The sequence below is a fragment of the Pogona vitticeps genome, chromosome ZW-PAR (assembly GCF_051106095.1).
Source record: "Pogona vitticeps strain Pit_001003342236 chromosome ZW-PAR, PviZW2.1, whole genome shotgun sequence".
In the NCBI taxonomy this organism is placed as follows: Eukaryota; Metazoa; Chordata; class Lepidosauria; order Squamata; family Agamidae; genus Pogona; species Pogona vitticeps.
In genome coordinates, this window is record NC_135800.1 from 161,484 (window position 1) to 180,558 (window position 19,075).

Sequence of the window (19,075 nt, forward strand, 5' to 3'; positions counted from 1 at the left end):
GGAAGGGACCCTATAGATCGCTGAGTCCTGCCCCCAAAGACAGCATTTAAAGTGAACAACAGTAAGTACAGTATACGATTATGGAAAAAGACCAAACAAACACAACACAACAAAAGAGGAAACCGAAGCAACACCAGTGGGAAAGAAACACAACTCTTCCTCTTAGCAGGCGTTTCTCCTCCACTTCACTGCCCTCCGAGGTGTTGGGATCCTGTCCATTTTAAGAGGGGGTGGGAAGCCTTTTATTCCCACACGAGAGTCCTGGCCTTCCTTCAGGATTCACAGCAATTCGGACAAACCGTTTCCTTGGTGTGACCGGGGGGGGGGGGCAGGGGGCAGCCAGTGGAGTAAACATGTCCCCTGTGTTAGAAGCAGGGAGGCAAAAAAAGAGCCCCCCCCGCCTTGGCTGTCCCAGAAACTTGAAGGGTTTCCCCACCAACACCAAAAGGCGGCTTCTTCTAGAGCTCCCCCCCCCCCCGAAATATTCTTGCAGCCACTTTTCCTGCAGAACCGAGGGCCCCTTTGCCAGTCACATGCCAGCCGCCGTTGTGGGTGGACGGCCCTCGTGGCTGCCCACGGCAAACACGTCACACTGCCCACAGGTGGCGGCGGCAGCCGCTGGGCGCACCGCTCCTTTGGCAGCTGGCACTGAGCCCCACCGAGGCCGGCTCTCCCAGGCTGCCATCCAGCCTTCTTTCAGGAAGGAGAGAGACGGCTGGGCAGCCGGGCCCTCCGCCGTGGCGCTGCAACTCTCCCAGCAGGCACAGGAGGGCGGCAGCAGCAGCTGGCACGAGATGGAGAACGAAAACCACAAGGCCCACCTACTGGAGAGAGATAAATGCAGCCGTGGCGCTGAACGCCGACCAACCGCATGGTGCCAGCGTTCAGCACTGGCCGGCGCCGACCGAGGAACTGGCAAAAGGTGTCCGCGGCTGGTGTGGAGCAGGACCTTGTGCTCACGGGGACCTTGCAGGGGGAAGAGCAGAGGCACCAAGGGCCGTGGCACCTCCTGCTGCCCCAGAGTGATTCGGAGTTTCTCCTCCAGACTGCCAGTCCCAGAGTCCCTCAGCAGGCATGACTGGGGATGATAGGATCTGGAGTCCCAGATGGAAACTTAGGCAAGCCCTGGTTGGGAGACCTATCCTGTGTCCTGGATCCTCTCGGCAGGTGGGCGGGAGAGGTGGGGCTGCCAAGACAGGGTTGGGAGGGGGGCTGAGGAGGGGGGGGGCTGCAGGGCAACCCAAGCACAGCTTCCACCTCCCTGTTTGATGTGCAACCAAAAAGTGGAAGATGCAGGATCAGAAAAATGGGGAAGTTAAAAAAAATTATCTGGGCTACCAAAGCCAAGCCCGACCTCGAGATGGAAGAGACCTCAGTGGGGAAAGACCTTTCATTCCCCCAGCGCCCCCCCCCCCCAGCTGGCAAGCGTCCCTGAGCCGAGAGGTTCCGGGGCTGAACAAGACCCCAGCGCTCCCTGCCCTCCCATTCCAGTTGCTCGGCCCTCCGGCTGGGGGAGGAAGGAAGAGCGGACGCGCCCCCCCCCCCGTTCCGTTCACTGCCTCGTTGCCTATTCACTCCCTGCCCGTCCTTTTCCCCCTCAGCTCTCCTTCCTGTCAGCTCCGGATGAAGGAAGTGCGGGCTTTTCCAAGAGGAGACCGGCCTCTCCCACCGCCACCCCCCCCACCCCCGCCACCCCCCCACCCCTCGGCCCCTCCAGCGCTCCTTCCACGGCTGCTTTCTGAAGCGGGGGGGGAAGGCCCGAGTGGCAAGACCCATCATGTCACCCGACCGGCCCCTCCGCCATCCTCCCTGACAGCAACCGTTAGCAACACAAACAAACCCCAACGGGAGGGCTGGGGTGGCCGAGAGCAAGAGCTCCTTCCGCGGCTGAAACCGGAAACATCATGCGCTGGCCGCCTCTGTGACCGTGGGAAGCGCTTCCCATCTGTGTCGGAAGGAAACCCCCCCCCGGGCCCTCGGAAACCGAAGAGGGAGGAGACCCCGGAAAAGAGCTCTGCCTCCCCTTTGGGCCCTTCCCTGCCCCCTACCATTGTCCCCCCCCGCCACCGCCCTGCGCTCCCTGGACTGGACGCGAGGCTCCCGGAGGCCGGCCGGGCGGACGCAACGTCCTCTCACCTGCATAGCTTCCAAGGCTTCCTTCAGCTGCTGCTTTTCCGGACGGTCGGACGAGTGGTTGAGCAGCTCCTGGGAGGTAACAGAAAAAGGGGGGGGGGGTTGGAAGCTGCCCTGGGCAGCCCCCCCCGGGGGGTGGTGGGGGTGGAAGCGCCTGGAGGGGAGGGGCTGTTGGGGGCAAATCCCTGGGACATCCTGGCCGGCAGAGGACCCGGAGATGCCCTTGGACCCCTTGAGCTTAGCCGCAGCCCTAGACTGCTCCTGGACAGGGAGGCTCTTGAGAGCGACGGAGGCTCAAGCTCTTGGAAGACCAAAGGGTTTCCCGGCATCTTCTCAGGAAGCCACAGAGAAACCTCTGGGTGAAAAATCAGCCGGCCCCAAATCTCCTGCCCCTCAGAGCCCAAAAGGAAAAAGAAGGCTAATACTTTAATAAGGTACAAAAATAAAATGGCCAAGGAGGTGGATCAGTCTACGCAAGTTCACATCAAGATATATCAGTCAGTCTTTAAGATGCCCTGGGTTTGTCTTTTTAAAATCATCATCATCATCATCATCATCATCATCATCATCATCATCATCATCATCATCATCATCATCATCATCATCATCATCATGGTCTTTATTCCCCTTTTGCCTCTTAGGTGTTCCCCCCCACAAACCCAAATTGCCTTCCACTCGGCCCCCTTTCTTCCCCCAATTTTTTCGCAGATGGACCCCCTCCTCCTCCAATAACTCCCCCCCCTCATGCCTCCAGAGCCAATTATTTGGCCCCACGAGCGGCTCGTGGGAGGCCTTTTCGTAGCCTCTTCGCTGGCTCTGGCCGTGGCTTCCGTTGGGCCCTCCCAGCGCCTCGGGTGGGTTTCCCGCCTCACCGGAAAGGCCAGCCTTTCCCTCCTGGGACCCTTTCGGAGCCCCCCCCCCCAGTCTCGTGAACCTTACTTTTAACAAGAGGTGATACTTCAGCACCCGCTGCATCGGGACCACCAGCAGGTCCTGCAGCTTGAACTTCCCGTCTTGAACCTTCAAGGTACATTCCTTAAAGGGGGGGGAGAGAGAGAGAAAAGCAGGAAAAAAGGAACACATTTGCACCACTCCTTTCAAATCAGGTTTCCTCCCCGACGCTCACGCCCACACCCCACGAAGAACACATGGTGTGCAGAGGAAAATCACACCACGGACAACCACCGCCCCCCCCCACCCCAGTTACCTCGACTTTTTGCCGCACATCCTCACGGTTGGCCATGAGCTGGTTCAGGGTGGTCTGCGCATGCTCCATGCGGCTGCAGTATTCGCCGTAGATCAAGAGCCTATGAAAAAAGCAGAGTGGGGGGGGGAGGGGGGAGTCAGCCTGTCAGCCGGAGGCGTGAGGAGGGGACAGGCCCCCTCAGAGGGCACCGGACAGGCGAGGGCCCCACCGGTCCTTTCGAAGCGTCCTCGGCTCTCACGACAAAGGATGCTCAATTTTGCCGAAGGATGCAAATCTTCCCCAATGTGGTTCCAACATTTTCTGCCCTGTGGGGCAATATTGTCTCTTTCTTCCTTTTTTTCTTTTTGGCATTTCAGCACTCCCCAACCCCCAGGAAGTGCTGGAGATGGTTTGTCAAGGCCCTGATCTTTTCACTCTCGTCATCCAGGCCCCCACCCTGTTCTGCCCCCCCCTTTTCCTTTACCTTTCTTTGAATTCGAGGAAGACTTTGGCCAAGCTGCCCCCTCCAGACATCATGGAGACATCAATGGCTCTCAGGAAACTGAAGTGCACTTTGATAAGGTCCTAAAACGAAAGGAAGCAGGTGAGACGTTCCAACCCCAAACCTCCTTCCTGGTCATTACGTGTGGGGAAGACAAGGGAACCCCCTTCATTGAACTTCATTGGAGTACCTCCAAGTTGATAAAAATGGCTTCCATGTCTTGCGGCGTGAGGAGCAGCCTCAAGGGGTTCATGTAGTTCTGCAGAAGGAAAGCAGGAACACAGATATTATTATTGCTTTCCCTTCACGAGGTCCAGAGAGGAGATCTCCCAAGGACCCTCCAGGTCTTCCATCTCCAGCCTTGGTGGAATGTTTATGCCTCCAATGCACACGCTCTCCGAAGAGGCCTCAGGACCCGACAGTGCCTGGGAGGGGGGGGTGGACCAGGGCAGCGAAGAGCCTGTGGGTGCCTGCCAGAAACGGCGCCAACCTTTCACTGGCATGGGCTACGGAACCACCCATTCCACGGCTGCACGATGGCCTCTTTGTGATGATAGAAATGCCTGAGCACCCCCAACCAAGTCCAGAACGCCTTCCCCTCCCCCCCCCGGAAGGCGATCCCTGGGCCAAAGAGGTGCCTGCCCTTCCTCTCCAGCCCAAACCCTGCCTGCCTCCCGGGCACCCCGAACGGGCTGGCCGGCTTCGCCCTCGGCCTTCCTTGCCTGCCCTCCGAGCTCTCGTCTCCCCACAGCCAGGCTCTGGGCCCCCCAAGGACAGGGCTCAGGCACGGGGCATGCTGACGGGAGAGCGCAGATTTCACACAACCCCCCCCCCCCGCAAGGTGGGAGATGGGGTGGCCCCTGCCTGACCCACACCTTCTCTATGTCTTCCAACGTCTTGTAGTATTTAGCCTCCGTTTCCTGAATTTCCAGCAAACAGCAGTTTCTCTTGTCATCTTCCGTCATGCCCATTTTCTAAAGAGAGGAAGAGAAAAGCCAGGGAAAAGGGCATTGTAAGAAACGGACTGTGTTCGTCCGGGGTGGGTCAGAGTTTGACCAAGTGGAAAGCGGGGCTGTGTGTGTCCCTGGTGAGATCCTCCCTCCACTGCGCTTCACACAAGGGAGCCTCGTCCTTTGGCCGCATTGCTGGGGGGTGGGGAGGGAAGGTGCAGGCGTGACACAGGCCCCTCGGTCTCTACCCCGTGGAGCACACGGGGGCTCTGGGGTTTCGTGTGTGTGTGACTGAGATGAGGCTAAGCAGCTCCCAGCCCGGCGGCTGCTTCTCCAGTCCAAATTGGGTGTCTGGCACGGCAACCGGAGGAGGAAGCTTTGTGGGGGAAGGGGCCAGGGCGCAGGGAGGCGACCTTTCAGAAGCCCTCCAAACAGAAGGAGGTCACTGGCTGCAAACACTCATGTTGTTTGTTGTTTCGGTTGACACGGTGGCACGAGGGGGCCCCTTTGTGCATGCACAAGGGAGCCTGAGACGGATGGGGCAGGAGCATGTTCTGTGCAGAAGCTGCCCCTAAGCCAGGCGTACGTCGACCAACCTCTGGGAGCTGACGGAGAACGGCCTTCAGCACCGAGGTCGGTCATCCAGCCATGAAGGAGCCTCACGTCCCTCAACAACATCACGGACATCCCTTCCAAACACAGTGTTCGTCCCAGAACTTGGGCACCTTCACACCCTAGTTTTTTCCTTTAGGCCTAAGGCAAGTTTATCTTTCAGAGCTGAGCTGAGCGGGGGGGGGGGCGGCACGGAGGGGGCTGCATCTTGGCACACACCTGTGAGCTTTCTCACCCCCAGAGGGAAATCCCTGCCCACCCCCCACCGGGCACTTACCTGCATGTATCTGATCTGAAGCATGGGGGGGGGGGGAGGACAAGAAGCAAAGTGCACCCTGGTTACATCTTTGGCAACATGTAAGGTTTCTTCACGCACACACAGACACACACACAGACACACAGACACACAGACACACACACACACACACACACACACACACACACTTTTTTTAAAAAAGAAAAACGAATTCACTGTATGGTGGAGAAAAGGCTGTTAGGAGAGCAGATTGCCCGTCTCATGGGGGAGTCACACTGCTCCGACCCCAAAAGGAATCCGGGGTCCATCACCCACCCTCTCCCTCTATGACCACTATCCTTCCCCCCCCCACCCAGCCACCCCTATCATCTCCTCCCCCCCCCACATGTCTCACCATGGGCTGCTGGACTTCCACCTTGATGATGTCCTCGTAGATGTCGTCCCCTTCATCTTCACACGGGACACAGTCGTAAATGTCCTCCCCCAGGTCATGCTCGCTGGAACAAAAACAGACCCGCTTGAAAATTCCCCTGTATTTTCTCCCTTTTTATTCCACCTCTTCTCCAGGGAAGCGGCTCTCCTCTTAGGTTTGAAGAAGTGGCCCAAGAAGGTCCATGGATGCTCCCATTGAAATGCAGCAGCGAATCCTTCAGGAGCCCCCATGTTGTTGTTTTTTGTCTTTCCCCCCTTTTTCCCTTTTTTGCCCTGACAGGCTTCCACAGACGCGCACGGCCACCTCTTCTAAGGCCTCTGGGCCCTGCTTCCCTTCACCCCACCCTCAGCACCAGAACCCTAAGGGGCAGCCGCTCTTTGCTAGACATGAGACTTACTCAGCCAGCTCCTCGAGGCTCCGATAGACGTCGTCATCATTCTCTGTGGTCTCCTCTGAAGGAAATGGCCTGGGAGGGAAGGAGAGAAAAGGACGGTCCGTTAACGAGGACAGCTGGGAAGGAGCTTGCCAGGAAAGCTGCTCAGAGAAGTGGGAGTCTTGGTGGACTCAAGAAAGGAAGCCACTGCCTTCCACTTGCAAGACCTAAGCAGGGACGTTAAGGACTAGGATGTTTTGGAGGCCATCAACTCACAAGGTGCTTCTGGGGTCCCTTTGGGCCAAGCCCTGCCTCCATTCTTACCACCCAAACATCATCAAAGCCCTGAAGCATCTGAACACATCTGCCTGCAGGGTGCACAGAGGAAGGGAGGCAGGGAGGGAGGGAGAGAGGCTGACTCCCAGTTTGCTGATGGTGACCGTTACGTTAAGCCAAAAGAAAAAAAAGAAAAAGTGTGTGTGTGTGTGTGTGTGTGTGTGTGTGTGTGTGTGTGTGTTTGTGTGTATGTGTGTGAGAGGGGCATATCAAGGGTCTTGACATTGGGGCTCAAGGAAGGTCTTCACGCCAAGCATACGCAGACCCCCTCCCCCAGGACCGACCACAGATTTAGCCCTCGTTTCGGGGTGCCAAGAGCATCTCTCCACTGCCCGGGGCATGGCTGTCCGGCCAGCTCCCTCAGGTGAGTCTGGCAGGGCAGGTGGCTCTCCTCCCTTCAATCCCAAAGGCTGAGCTGCTGGGTGGAAATGGCGGAAGAGGCAATGGGCGGGCGGGCTGGGGGTGGGGGTGGTGGAAGGCTCCCTGCTGTGTGAAAAAGAGCATTCAAGCCCTGTCCATCCGTCACACTCTCGGGCAGACAAACACGGCGGCAGCTGCCTTTCAATAATTGAGGACTTGTTTCCTGATGCTGCCTCCCAATCGCCCAATCGAGAGAGGCCTCCAGGGCAAAGCCAGGCTCTTACTACGTTGTCTCGCTTCAGAGAAGGGCTCACAACTGTCAAACCAGGCGCAGGAAGCGGCCAAAACGCAGGCAGCTCCCTCCCTCTCACCCCCCCCTCCTTGCAAATCACCCTGGAGCTTTTCTTTGGCTAACGAGCCAGAGAGGAGGATCTTCTTTTCAGGACCATGCAGGAGCTCTTGAGGATGCCTTGCTTCTGACATCCCCCCCCCCCCATGAACCAGGAAGGAACCACCGGCAGGGCTGAGGCTGTGCCAGGAGCTGTGGGTCCTTCCCCCAAAGAGTGGGGTGGGGGTGGGAAAGCTGTCTGCTCCCTGCCTCAGAGCTGGCTGCAAACCCTTCCCTTTTCCATGTAAAAGATCAATCGTTTGCTTTGCAGGCAGCTCCCTTAGGACATCAAGGCAGGATCTGTTTCAGGACCAAATGAGATGATACGCTGAGCTTGTATCTGGAAGCATTGCTGCCCCAAGGGAGGAAAAACATCTAACTACAAAAGCATATGAAGAGCAAAAATGTGATTGACAACTATAATGCAAGCACAACCTTCCTGCGCATGTTCTGATTCTTGAGGCAGGAGTAACTGAGGCAGCCACAGAACTGGAGAGAAAATTTTGCACGGATGTCGTCCTTCAGCATCTCTTGACATGAAACTCCCCAGAGTGAAGGCAAGAGAAGAAGGGCTCGGGGCACATTCTGTGTCCGGATCCAGGGTAAAACTCTTGTCCTTGGGCATCCAGAACTTTCCAGGCTTTGGGCTGAGAGATCTGCAGAGATGCAAAACCCGGGGGGGGGTTTGCATCCCCAGGGAGGGTCCACACCCCCACAGGGGCCAGCAGGGCCGAAGGAGCCTCGGCAAGCCTTGGGCTTTTTGCAAAAAGTAGCTGCTCAAGGTCAAGCGCAGTCTGCAGAAGCGGGGCTGGGAAACGGCTGGGGGCATCAATCCCCACCCTTCTTCTTCTTCTTCTTCTTCTGCAAAAAGCTTTTAAAGAGGAGCGAAACCTTGCTGGCCATTTGGGAATCCTGTCTTCATCGAGCGCGATTTCCGAGCAGCCACGTCGGTTGGCATCCTGGGTCTGTTCCCTGTCACTAAGCATCGCTGTTCCCTGCGAGATGTGCCACCATATGGCCTCAAAGGGAGACAGGGAGGGAGCGCTGGGTCGGCTGACCTCCAGCCCGGGGGGCGTGCGGCGTGGCACAGGCACCTCCAACGCAGCACCTCCAGCGCGCGCGCACACACCCACCGCTCCCCCGAATTTGTGATCTGACGGCTCGGCTGCATCAACAGAAGTACCGTGTCCAGAGCAACGGGGCCGCTTCGTCCTGCTTTGGCCACGCGGGCTCCAGTTCTGGGGCCACCACTGTTTCAGGAGGAGACCAACCAGCTGGAAGGTGTCCGGCGGACGGGAGGGACCCGGAGGGAGAAAGGTCTGGGAGCCACGCCCTGCGAAGAGCGGTAGAGGGAACTGGGTGCGTTGAGCCTGGAGGGGAGAAGGCAGAGGGGCCACACGGAGAGCCACTCGCCAACATCTGCCGAAGGGCTGCCGAAGGGGAGACGGACCACGTCTGTCGCGGGCAGCTCCAGAGATCAGGGACTGCAATGTAAAGTAATCCGCATCTTGGTCAAGGAGACCTCCAGTGAAACATGGGGAGGCACGTTGCACTGTTCAGCAACGGAAGGGACTGCCAGGAAAGATCACGGGAGCGTTTGAAACAGGAGCGGTGGGATGGCTCTGCCGGTCAGGGATGCTCAGGTGGTGCGCTTCCGCTTTTTCTGGGGGCTGGACGGCTCAATGACCCTTGGGATTCCTCTCCAGCCCTACAATTCTGGGGCTCTGTGGGTCTTTCAGGCCCACCAAAGCACAGCTGTGTTCCCAGTGCGCCGCCCAATTGAGACCCCCCCTCTCTATCGCCCCCCCCAAGAGCGACATCTCCTCTTCAGCACGCCCTTCCGGCCGCCTCGCTGGCTCAAACGCAACCAGGTCCAAGGCCAACAAATTGACCGGATTCTTCTTTAAAAGGCCACCAAAATCTCTTAGGGGAAAAAAAAAAACCCACACCTCTTTCGTGCCCTGCCCAGAATCTACTCCCGGACGCTTTCACTGCCGAGGGAGTGAAACGTTTACTCCACATGTCGACAAAATCTCGAGAAGTCTGCCACATTTCCACGGCTCAGCCAACGGGACGGCCTCTTCTGACAGCTGCTTTTGGCATACGCGGCAAGAATTCTAAAAAAGACAAAACTGACGTCTCCGCCATGAAGCTCAAAATCCATTAAGCATCTGCACTTGCTTCTAATTAGCCAAACAAGCTCCCCTCTGTAATTAAAGGCATCGGGTCGCCATTCGCAGCCAGCCCCCGTCTGTTCGCCTCCAGTGAATATTAATTCTGCCACGATTAAAGGGAGCCAGCTGGGCCAGCCTGATTGGGCATGGGCCCGGGGGGTTGCTAGTGAGTCGCCCCCCCCCCATCCTGGACCCATTGATGGGAAGGACAACCCCCTCCCCTTTACGGAGAGAGAAGGTCTCCTAGAAGAACTCTACAAAAGCAGTGTCTGAATCCGGAAGTCCCGGGGGAACTCTTTGCTGCCTTTATCACCTGGCCCCCTCCGGCCCCTCTCGAAGCCACTCGGGCTCCAGGAACAACTGGGAGCCGAGGGCTTCCCTCCTCTCTGGGCATTTTCCTGGCAGAATCCCCAGTTGGTGCCCATCGCTCCCGCTGCACCAGGAAAAAGAGAAAGGGGCTGTCCAGAGTTGGTCACCCTAAGACCGCAGGGGCAGGCAGCAGGTCACGGCCCTACAATGGCCAAGAGGCAAGGAAGGGGTCAACGCTCTCCGAGGGAGGGAGGGAGGGGCAGCCGTCCCACACTCCCTCTGCCACGAACTGCAAAGGCGCAGCAAGACACTCCTCTGCCTGCTTAGGGGCCAGACCCGTTTATAGCAGGCCAGACAAGCCAAAGGCCCCCTCCTGCCGACCCATCCCAGCCTCCAGTGCAGCACGCTGCAATGCCCTTCTCCACCTGAAGAGGGCGATGGCCAGCAGGCAATCCTTGCCGACTTTTCCTCCGAACTATTCAGCTCCCCTCCCGATCCCCCGTTTCCTGGTTCAAGCTCTTGGGTTCGGTTACATACTGGAATGAATCTAGAGGTTCCGTGCACTGAGCCATCATCATAACTCTTCTCCCTACCAGCAGGCTGTATGCTATGTGGTGCTGATGCTGATGCCGCGTGTGGCTGCTTGTGCTCACTGGGGGCCAAAAACTGGCATACTGGGGCCACCAGGACCCATCGCTCACTTCCAGAACGGCCCCACCTCCTACCACAGCAAAGGCTTGAGGACGGAGGGATCTTACACACAGACACAGACACGCACACACGCACATGCGTGCACACAGAGGCTCCCTTCCAGCGTGGGACGTCCAGCTGTGTCCATCTGTCCATCCCTTGAGCCAATTTTTCGGCTTTGTTTACTCGCAGGGGCAAGGAGCTGCCCTGGCCGTTTTCAGCCCTGAAGTCACATCTTTTGAAGTTCGCAGCAAGAAGAGAGGATGTCACACTGCGGCAGTGACGGGCAAGCTGCTGCACTGGGGTGAGGCCCCCGCTTCCCCCTCCCCGGCGGTCCTTTGAAGCTCTCTGGCCACAGATCCAAGGAGGCAGCGGGAGTGTTTATTCTTCCCAGGACGAAGGGCGAGGTTTTGCAAAGCAAAGGCTTTTGGGGGGTCCAGAACAGCTCAGGCCGGTCCGTGCGGCAACTGCCACGGGGCCCTGTTGAAGCCGGCACTCGGCGAGTCGCTCAGTTGAGGGAGGAACGAGCCACAGGACTCTTCTCTCTCTCTCATTCTCTTTGGGAGCAAAAGGAAACACGCCAGACTCCAAAAAGACCACCAGCCGCCATGGGCTGTGCAGCCGGCGCTCCTGGGAAGGCCGTTTCCTCCGGTTCAACTCCCCAGTTCCACAGAGACACGCGCTGGTCTTCTTGGAAGGGGTGTGCACAAACCACGAGGTAGACTTCCGGGCGTTTTGGAAAACAGGCATTCAAATGAAACACCGGGCTCCCGTCCTGCAGCTGGATTCCACTCCTGAGTCAGCCCTCTCACCCCCCCCCCCAGGTGCAGGATTGGAGAGGGACAGGTGGCGTGACGCCCCCCCCCTACCAGACCCCTTGGAGGCCCCGGGGGCAACTCAGAGCTGGGACTGGCAACCGGATTTAGGCAGCAATCTACTTGTTGAGGGTGAAAAGGCTGTGCTCCCTCAAGGTCCTTCTGCCTCCCTCGTCTCTGCATCCCCCCACACCCACCCACCCTGCCTCCGTCAGCCGAAACCCTTGCGCCTCCACTCCTTGACACGAGCGAGCGAGGGGAGGAGACCTGCTTCGCCAGCACACCTGCGTGCAGGGGGATTGGGATCCCAGCCACAGAAATGAGACATAAAATATCGGGCCCTCTTCAGGGCTGGTGACGCGAGGGGCTGGGCTCCCGGAGGAAAGCCCCTCTCTTCCCCCCCCCCACAAAGACGCCAGAACCTCCAACTGCCAGGGATGCCTTTTTCAGTCTGTCCCCCCCTCTGCCCCCCCAAACCTTCCCCGTCCTTAGGGAGACACGAAGGGGAGGCAGGACAAGACCCTCGTCCGCTGAAAGGTGGCTGCGCCAGCTTGGGCATCACGGGTTTTAACTTCTTACCGAATTCCTTTGTTCTGAGCGATGCTGTGGTGGGAAAGCCTGGAGACGGCGGAGATGACCTGGGGAAGAGAGAGAGAGAGGGAGAGAGAGAGAGAGGCAGCCGTGGGTCAGGAGCACTGTCCCCATTTTACAAAAACCCGTCCCTTTCTGACCCACCTCCATGCCCCGGGCCCAGCCAGTGCCCCTCAGAGGCCACCCACAGCCGTGGAACCTCTCTCAGCCCCACAGGGAGGCCCTTCCCAGATCAGGGTGTGTGTGTGTTCTTTCTCGCCCATTGGAATTGGGCAAAGGGGGTGAGGGGGTGGGTGTGCATGAAAAGTCCGCCACTTGCGGATGATGGAGAAGAGGCCAAAGAGACCCGCTTTGGAGCCGAGTTAAACGCACGCCTTAACATGGGGCCCCTTCCTCCTGGGGACAACCTGCCCGAAGGCGTCTCAGGCAAAAGAGAACGTGTCAGGGAGAGGTGGTTGCCTGGCCCTGCTCTGTGGTGTCCACTCACTGGTCATTCCCTCTCTGGTCACCCAGCCCCCCCCCCCCCCGAGTCCAGAAGAGGGAAAAAAAGTCACTTTGCTGTTTTCACGAGACCAGCTCAGGAGCCACCTTGCTGGTTGGCTGGGCTTGGTGCTGCAACCTGAGGTCCGCCCTCTCTGTCCGGTTCAGCTGTGTTCCCTAGATCAGTGGTTCCCTGGCCTTGGGCCTCCAGATGTTCTTGGACTTCAACTCCCAGAAATCCTGGCCAGCAGAGGTGGTGGTGAAGGCTTCTGGGAGCTGTAGTCCAAGAGCATCCATCATCCTATTCCGAGAGGGATTCCCTCAGAGGGATCGGAGAGAAAGAGGAATGGAAACAGAGTGAGACAGACAGACAAGGATCCTTTTAAGAAGTGGGCACCCAGTCGTCCTCTGCCCGTTGGGTATCCTGGTGCTAAGAGTGATGGGTCGTGCCTGTTTGCTGCCTTGGACAATGGGGGGGGGCACTTCCCCATCAATCCCAAATGGACCCAGCAAGGCGAGCAGACATCCCGGCCCTAACAAGGACTGCCTGGGAAGTGCACCATCCTGGGAAGGAGGGCCCGTCTCCTCAGCAAAGCCCCTGCCTAAAGGCCGTGAGCGTGTGGTGGAAGTGGAGACGCAGGCAAAAGGGTCGCCGGGCACCCTCGCTCCGTTCTCCACCCCGCTGCCGTGACTGTGATCAGGGCTGACACATGGCGCGGCTGCTGCAGATGATGACCGACAGTCACACGCACAAACTGACCCCACTGCTGCAACCGGTGGGGAGGGAGAGGAAGGGACCGGCCCTCCGACAGGCCCAGTGAGCGAGGCTCTCGCCACTCAAGGTGGAGGACTCGGAACGTGGCAGGCTGCGCAGGTGCCCACGAAGCAGCTTCAGCACAGCTGGGCAAAGGGATTCTCTGGAGCCGCAGGGGTGAAGCCAAGAGGCCAGCTTCCACCGGTGGATTGGTCTCCAATCCTGGTCAGACCTTTTGAGCTATGAAATTCAAACACAATGCTCTCCCCGCCCCCTTTGTGTGTATGTGCGTGTGTGTGCGTGCGTGTGTGATTGAGTGAGAGTGAGTGTGAGTGCAAGACAGAGAGAGAGAGAGAGAAGAGTTTGATCTTAGACAATTAGCTTGTCTCTGCGGGTGTGAGCAGTTGGAGCAAAAGGCTCATTTCCACCTGGGAAGAAAGCAGAGAGATATTCTCTTTCCCCATCGCCTCTGACAGGGCCAAAGGAAATAAATAAATTAAAACCCATGCTTCATTAATATTTCAGACCCTCAGCAGGGATCAGAGCCTAGGAGCACGGCAGCGCGGCCGGTCCCGCCAGCCAGAGGCAACGGCTCAGCCCTGAGCGGTTCCTCAGAAAAAGCTGAAAGAGGCCATTATGAAGACGCTGCTTCCATTTCATGGCGCTCTCAAAATACGCGTGATGCCGGACACTGCAGGGGCGCTGGCCATTTCACAAAGCCAACCACCCTGGAAACCGAATCCAGAAGCAGCCGGGCAGCCTCCTCTCCTACTGGAAAAGCCCCAAATGTTTGGGGACTGCTCGGCCACCCAAAAAAAAACGTGAACCAGCAGAGCTAATATGCGTAGTGGGAATGGGGAAGGAACCTGGGGGGCGGGTCTGAGCCGTCTTTTAATTCTGCCCACACAGGCAATAATTAACAGAATAAAATGATAACGAGGACAACAACGCAGTTTGAAGTACGACAGGCCTGATCATCAGCTGGAAAAGAGAGCGAGAGGAAGGAAGGAAGAGCAGCTAAGCAGGAAAGGCTCAACGCCTTCCCATCAAGGGCCCCATCCAAGCTTTGGATAACCATCCCAGTTCCCCCAGATTAAAAGCAAGAAACGAGAGAGAGAGAGAGAGAGAGGGGGGGGGACAGGAGAGTGGGAGAGGTCCTGCACCCACAGGGCCTGCCCTATGATGTGGGGCCACCCCACACAAGGGCGAGGAGCACCATAAAACGGGGAGACGTGGGTGCAAACATGTCTGCTCAGGCATTCAAGCAGCAGGGCTAAAATCTAACTGATTTTTAAAATCTCTTCTGTTGTTCATCATTTTGGGAGTCTTGATGGGCTAGAAAGCCATGGGGGAAAAAAAAGACTCTACATAAATAAATAAACTCATGTGCCCCCTGGAGAAAAAACTTACGGATGCTCTCTGCCGTGATCCGTTGGCAGTAGCCGGCATGTGTTGGCTGGCAAGCCAGCTTTTTTCATCTTCCACTCCTCCTCCGCAGCCCTGGGGCTGCCCCCCCCCACTGTTAAAAACAGCCCTGCCATGCCTGCGTTAATTAGTCGAACCACCCCACCCTCTCCAGTCCCCCCCCTCCCGCAGCCGCCTGTAGAGGACGCCTGAAACACGACACGACAGCCCACTTACGCTGGATCCATTATTAATGCCCTCTTCATCCCGTCGGTGGCAAACACAGAAACCCCCTCCCTTGGATGGCCCATAACACATGTAAGGAAACCGCAGGGAGCCGGTCCTCCTTCAAAACCCATGGCTCCAGGCAGCTGGAAGGCACCGGAGTTTTCCTGCCTCGGTGTGCCATCGTGACACCACGGTGCGCTGTGAGGAGCGCTAACCTTCCTCTGGCCCTGAAGACCCATCATCCACTGCAAAGGAAGCGATGGCCCAGAACGCTGCTGTGTGTTGGCTGCCTTCCTGTTGAGGAGCAAGGCCTTCCCTCCTGCCCTGGGCAGAAACGGGAGTCCCAGCGGTGGTGGCACCCTTATGCTCTGAGGGGTGTGGGTGGGGGTCATTCGGCTCCCAAATGGGCCTGCTAGTTAACGTCACCCTGGGGAGAAGGTCAGTCTCCGAGGACCCATCAGGCACAAGACTCTGAAGGGACAAACCGATTCGGCCTCTCCCAATGAAAACGAGCCTTTCCCCCCCCCCCCCCCCCGTTAGGCAGAAGATGCTGGAAAAAGGTCCTTATTTTTACAAACCAGAAAAGAAGAGCTGGCAAAAGGTGAAACCCCCTCAGGCGGACGGCTTAAGACAGACGGTCCACCAACCTTTTTTATCACAGTTCAAAGCGTCGGTGTCAGGCCACATTAGGGGGCTCGGTGAGGCGTTATGGGGACAAGCGATTACTCGTGTCTAGGATATTAAGGGTGAGGGTCCTCCTTAACGGGCGCCAGGTGCCTGGAAGGTTTTTCCAGATGAGAGCATCTCTGCCCCCCAGGGACGAGGAGGAGGAGGGGGGGGGAAACGCTCTCACACCTGCACCAGGGGAGACGAAGGCCAGCAGGAAAAGCCGCCAGCGATTTGGGCCAGGACAAACCTTGTTCGGTTGCTCCCCACCTCAAGGGGGTTCAGAAGGCCGGTGTGAGGCCACGGCCGGGCCTTCCCATCTGTTATTAGCCGGCTTGTTCCTGTCTTAGCCTCTCCCACCCAATCTGGTGTCACGTCCGATTTCTCCTGGCCTCCTGAGCGGCCGCTGAATCCTTGGGATCTGGGTGACACGTTTAACAAGGCATAACTGGATCTCCCGCAGCCAGCCGCTGCACCACAAACCACCCCATTACTCCCCCCCTCAAAAACACACACACAACTATTATTAACTGGATTTATGGAAACAGATGGAATGCACGCAGGCCCAGCCAGCAGAGAACACAGTGTGGAAGAGCTACTTCCCTGAAAGCAGCTTAATAAACCTGCCTTGCATTTAATCCCTCCTGATCAAGGCCACCGGGTGCCTGCAGGAAAGAGGAGAGACATTTCCCCTGCGGGCAAGATCCCCCAACCTTGGCACACTCTGGTGTCTGGGAAGGGGGGGGTCAATGTTTGGGGTACCCAGGAAGTTAACACCAGGAAGGAGGAGGAGAAGAAAAGCAGAGGCGGGGCACGAAATGGGACAATCTTAGAAAATGCTACTCAGGTCGCGAGTGGGAAAAGGCGGCCATGAGCGAGCCCGGGAGACAGAGAATGCCTGGGTCGTCTTCAGCCTCCCTCTGCTCCCCTTTGCCACGGGAATTTCCGAGTCTGGGAAAGAGGAGGTGAGGAAAAGCCGGCCAGCCAACCAACTGCCGATGTTTGCAGAAAGGCCCAAGATCTGCAGGGCCACCAGATGAATCCTCCAGGAAATTAAGACACTGGCATGTTTGGGAGACCCCTCACTGCCTCTTCCTTGAAAGGATAAAGCTAGCTCTTCAGGCCTGAAAATGTGGTGGGCTCAACGGACAGCTCTCCCCCCCCCCGACAGCTGCCTCAGCCTAAATAAAATAAGCATGAAAAGGTCCAGAGGGAAGGAAGGGCCGGGTTGTGGTGTCCTCTCTCTATTCTCCTTCTCGGAGCCACTGGGTTGTTTCCTTTCTCTTATTTGTCGTTATGACAGATTAATACGCCGTTCCAACCAACCAACCAACCCACAACTGCGTTTGAATATGTATTTCCCCTCAACAGTTGGCTTGCACGGGGCCCGAGAGGCGATGGAGCCTCCCCGACTTCTGTCCAGAGACCTTCCCTGATGCTTGTCCCTCCCTCCCCAGACTCCTGACCCCATTTCTCAACAACCAAATTTATTTCCTTCATAGAATTCTAAGTGTACAACATGGAAAGATTTTGAAAGGAGGAGCAAAGGAAATTTGGCAAATATTCCTCTTAAATCTTTTTTTTAATTCTGAATTATTCATCGATCTGAGCCCCTGGCAGCTGGATTTTGCTCCCACTCCTCCTCCTCTCTTTCCCTCTCTCTTTTTCCCTATTTTCACTAGAGACTACCTGCCTCTCTTCGGCGTTTCCACAAAGTTCCCCACAGAAACCCGGATTCTTCAGTCTCTCGGCCAAGTTGACAGTCCCTGGAGTGGCCCTTTCTTCTCAGCCATTTGGTGACTCAAAGGTCGGCAGGACCCGCAAGGACCTGAGGGTGGATGTGGAAGGCACAAGGAAGACACGAGGTGGGGGAAGATGCGCCTTCGTCCCAGAGAAAACGAACCGGGGACTGTGACGGAAGCCCTCGCGACCCCAGAGGTGCGCTGGGCCCAGAGGAGTGTGGGTGGGTAGTTCATGTTCCAGCAACCGCCACAGAAGCCGGCAGGGCCTCGCTTTCCCCCTTCTTTCCCTCCAGGGTATGGAGATGGTGGTGGTGGGGGGAACAGAAGGCTTGCACGTCGTCCGGCCTCCCTGTGTCGCTATCGAAACCTCCCTGTCACCTCTCTGCAAGGTCGGGCCAGGAAAGGACAAGACAGGACAGGAGATGGATCTTCCAGGGCCCTGAGCTTTGCAAAACCAGGCCGGGGAAGAGGGTGGCCCCTCCTCAGGCAGGCAGGCAGCCCTACGGGGGGTGGGGGGAAAGCCCACGCCCAACCTCTGCTAAGGAAGTGCTTGAGGAGGAGAAACAACCTCGGTCTCCCTTTGGCCCGCCTGAAGAAAAACACGGAGATGCAATCTGCCGCTCTCTTCTTTCGGGCTGAAAATTCAGACTCATCATTTATTTTAGGACGACACACACACACACGCACACACAGAGCGAACACGCCTGGCTTTTGCTGCAGTAGTGAAAGCAAATCTCTTTGATTATCTCATTAACTTTAAGGCCATCTTGGGCTCTCGGGACAAGCCAGCATCTTGTAAAACCTTTACGATCAAAGACAGGCTTGCCAAGAACCTCCCCACCAACCGGCAAACAACAAACGACAGGCGATTTCCTCTCCTCTGCTCCTAACTGGGCCTGGACTTGGGGAAGGGAGTGGCTTCACTTGCCTCCAGCTGCAACAGCACCCATGCCCGCCCCCGCCAGCAAAAAAAGAGGGGGGGCATCATTTGCCCCACAGGAAGGAGCCTCTTCCTGGCCTGGCCTTGGATCCCTTTATCCTTCAGGCTGAGATCGCCCTCCAGGCCACCAGGTCCTTGGTGGAACTTGGAAGCAACAAGTGACTTGCAAGGAGGACCACCACCTCCCCAGTTAAAGGTTGGGGATGAAATGGACTGCACAGAAGATGATGAACCCGGCCCTTTCACCCAGCAGAGCAGGAAAGAAGGAAGGAAGGAAGTCAGCGGCTGGCCATCAGTCTCCAAGAGAAGCCACCCCTCTTGGTTGTGGAAGGCTCTTGTCTGGAGAGGTACTTTGACTTTGGAAATGCCCCCCTCCCCCTCTCCCTATTGTCCTGAAACAAGAACACACTCCAGAGCCCTGGAGGAGATGCTTTTCGTGACAAATTACAGCGTGTGGCATTTTCAAAACGCTAGGAGCTGCAAAGAGCAGGCTCTCCCTCCCTCCCTCCCTCCCTCCAATAAATAAGACGAGACGAGCCACGAACAGCAGTGATAACGGCATCTCCTGCACAACCTTTCCTTGAATCCATTATGGGATGTTACAGACTAATGAGAAATGCAGGGTCTCATTACAGTTAACACACCAAAGAGAGAGAAGACAGGTACCCCGTCAGGTTAATGAGCCAGAGAAGAGCCAGAGAAGATGGCTGAGAGGCTGGAAGGTCCCAGGTTCAAGTCCTGTTTAAAACAGAG

The 19,075-nt window shown here is 57.2% G+C and overlaps 1 protein-coding gene across 7 annotated transcripts in view; it reads right to left on the reverse strand.

The window, feature by feature from the left end:
* Positions 1 to 19,075, reverse strand: part of VAV2 (vav guanine nucleotide exchange factor 2) — a 71,937-nt gene that overhangs the window by 12,866 nt on the left and 39,996 nt on the right. For 4 of the 7 annotated variants that reach the window (XR_013539636.1, XM_078382704.1, XM_078382705.1 and 1 more), the window contains exons 3-12: positions 12,097 to 12,155; positions 6,470 to 6,538; positions 6,034 to 6,136; positions 5,661 to 5,675; positions 4,697 to 4,795; positions 4,012 to 4,080; positions 3,804 to 3,904; positions 3,341 to 3,440; positions 3,073 to 3,168; positions 2,137 to 2,205 (exon numbers count right to left, since the gene is read on the reverse strand). Coding sequence is in view for 6 of the 7 variants with exons in the window: in XM_078382704.1 (XP_078238830.1) it covers positions 2,137 to 2,205; positions 3,073 to 3,168; positions 3,341 to 3,440; positions 3,804 to 3,904; positions 4,012 to 4,080; positions 4,697 to 4,795; positions 5,661 to 5,675; positions 6,034 to 6,136; positions 6,470 to 6,538; positions 12,097 to 12,155 (780 nt within the window). In the remaining variant the exon portion in view is untranslated. The remainder of the gene's footprint in view (positions 1 to 2,136; positions 2,206 to 3,072; positions 3,169 to 3,340; positions 3,441 to 3,803; positions 3,905 to 4,011; positions 4,081 to 4,696; positions 4,796 to 5,660; positions 5,676 to 6,033; positions 6,137 to 6,469; positions 6,539 to 12,096; positions 12,156 to 19,075) is intronic. The other 3 variants (XM_072984709.2, XM_072984710.2, XM_072984712.2) reach the window with 1 other exon arrangement.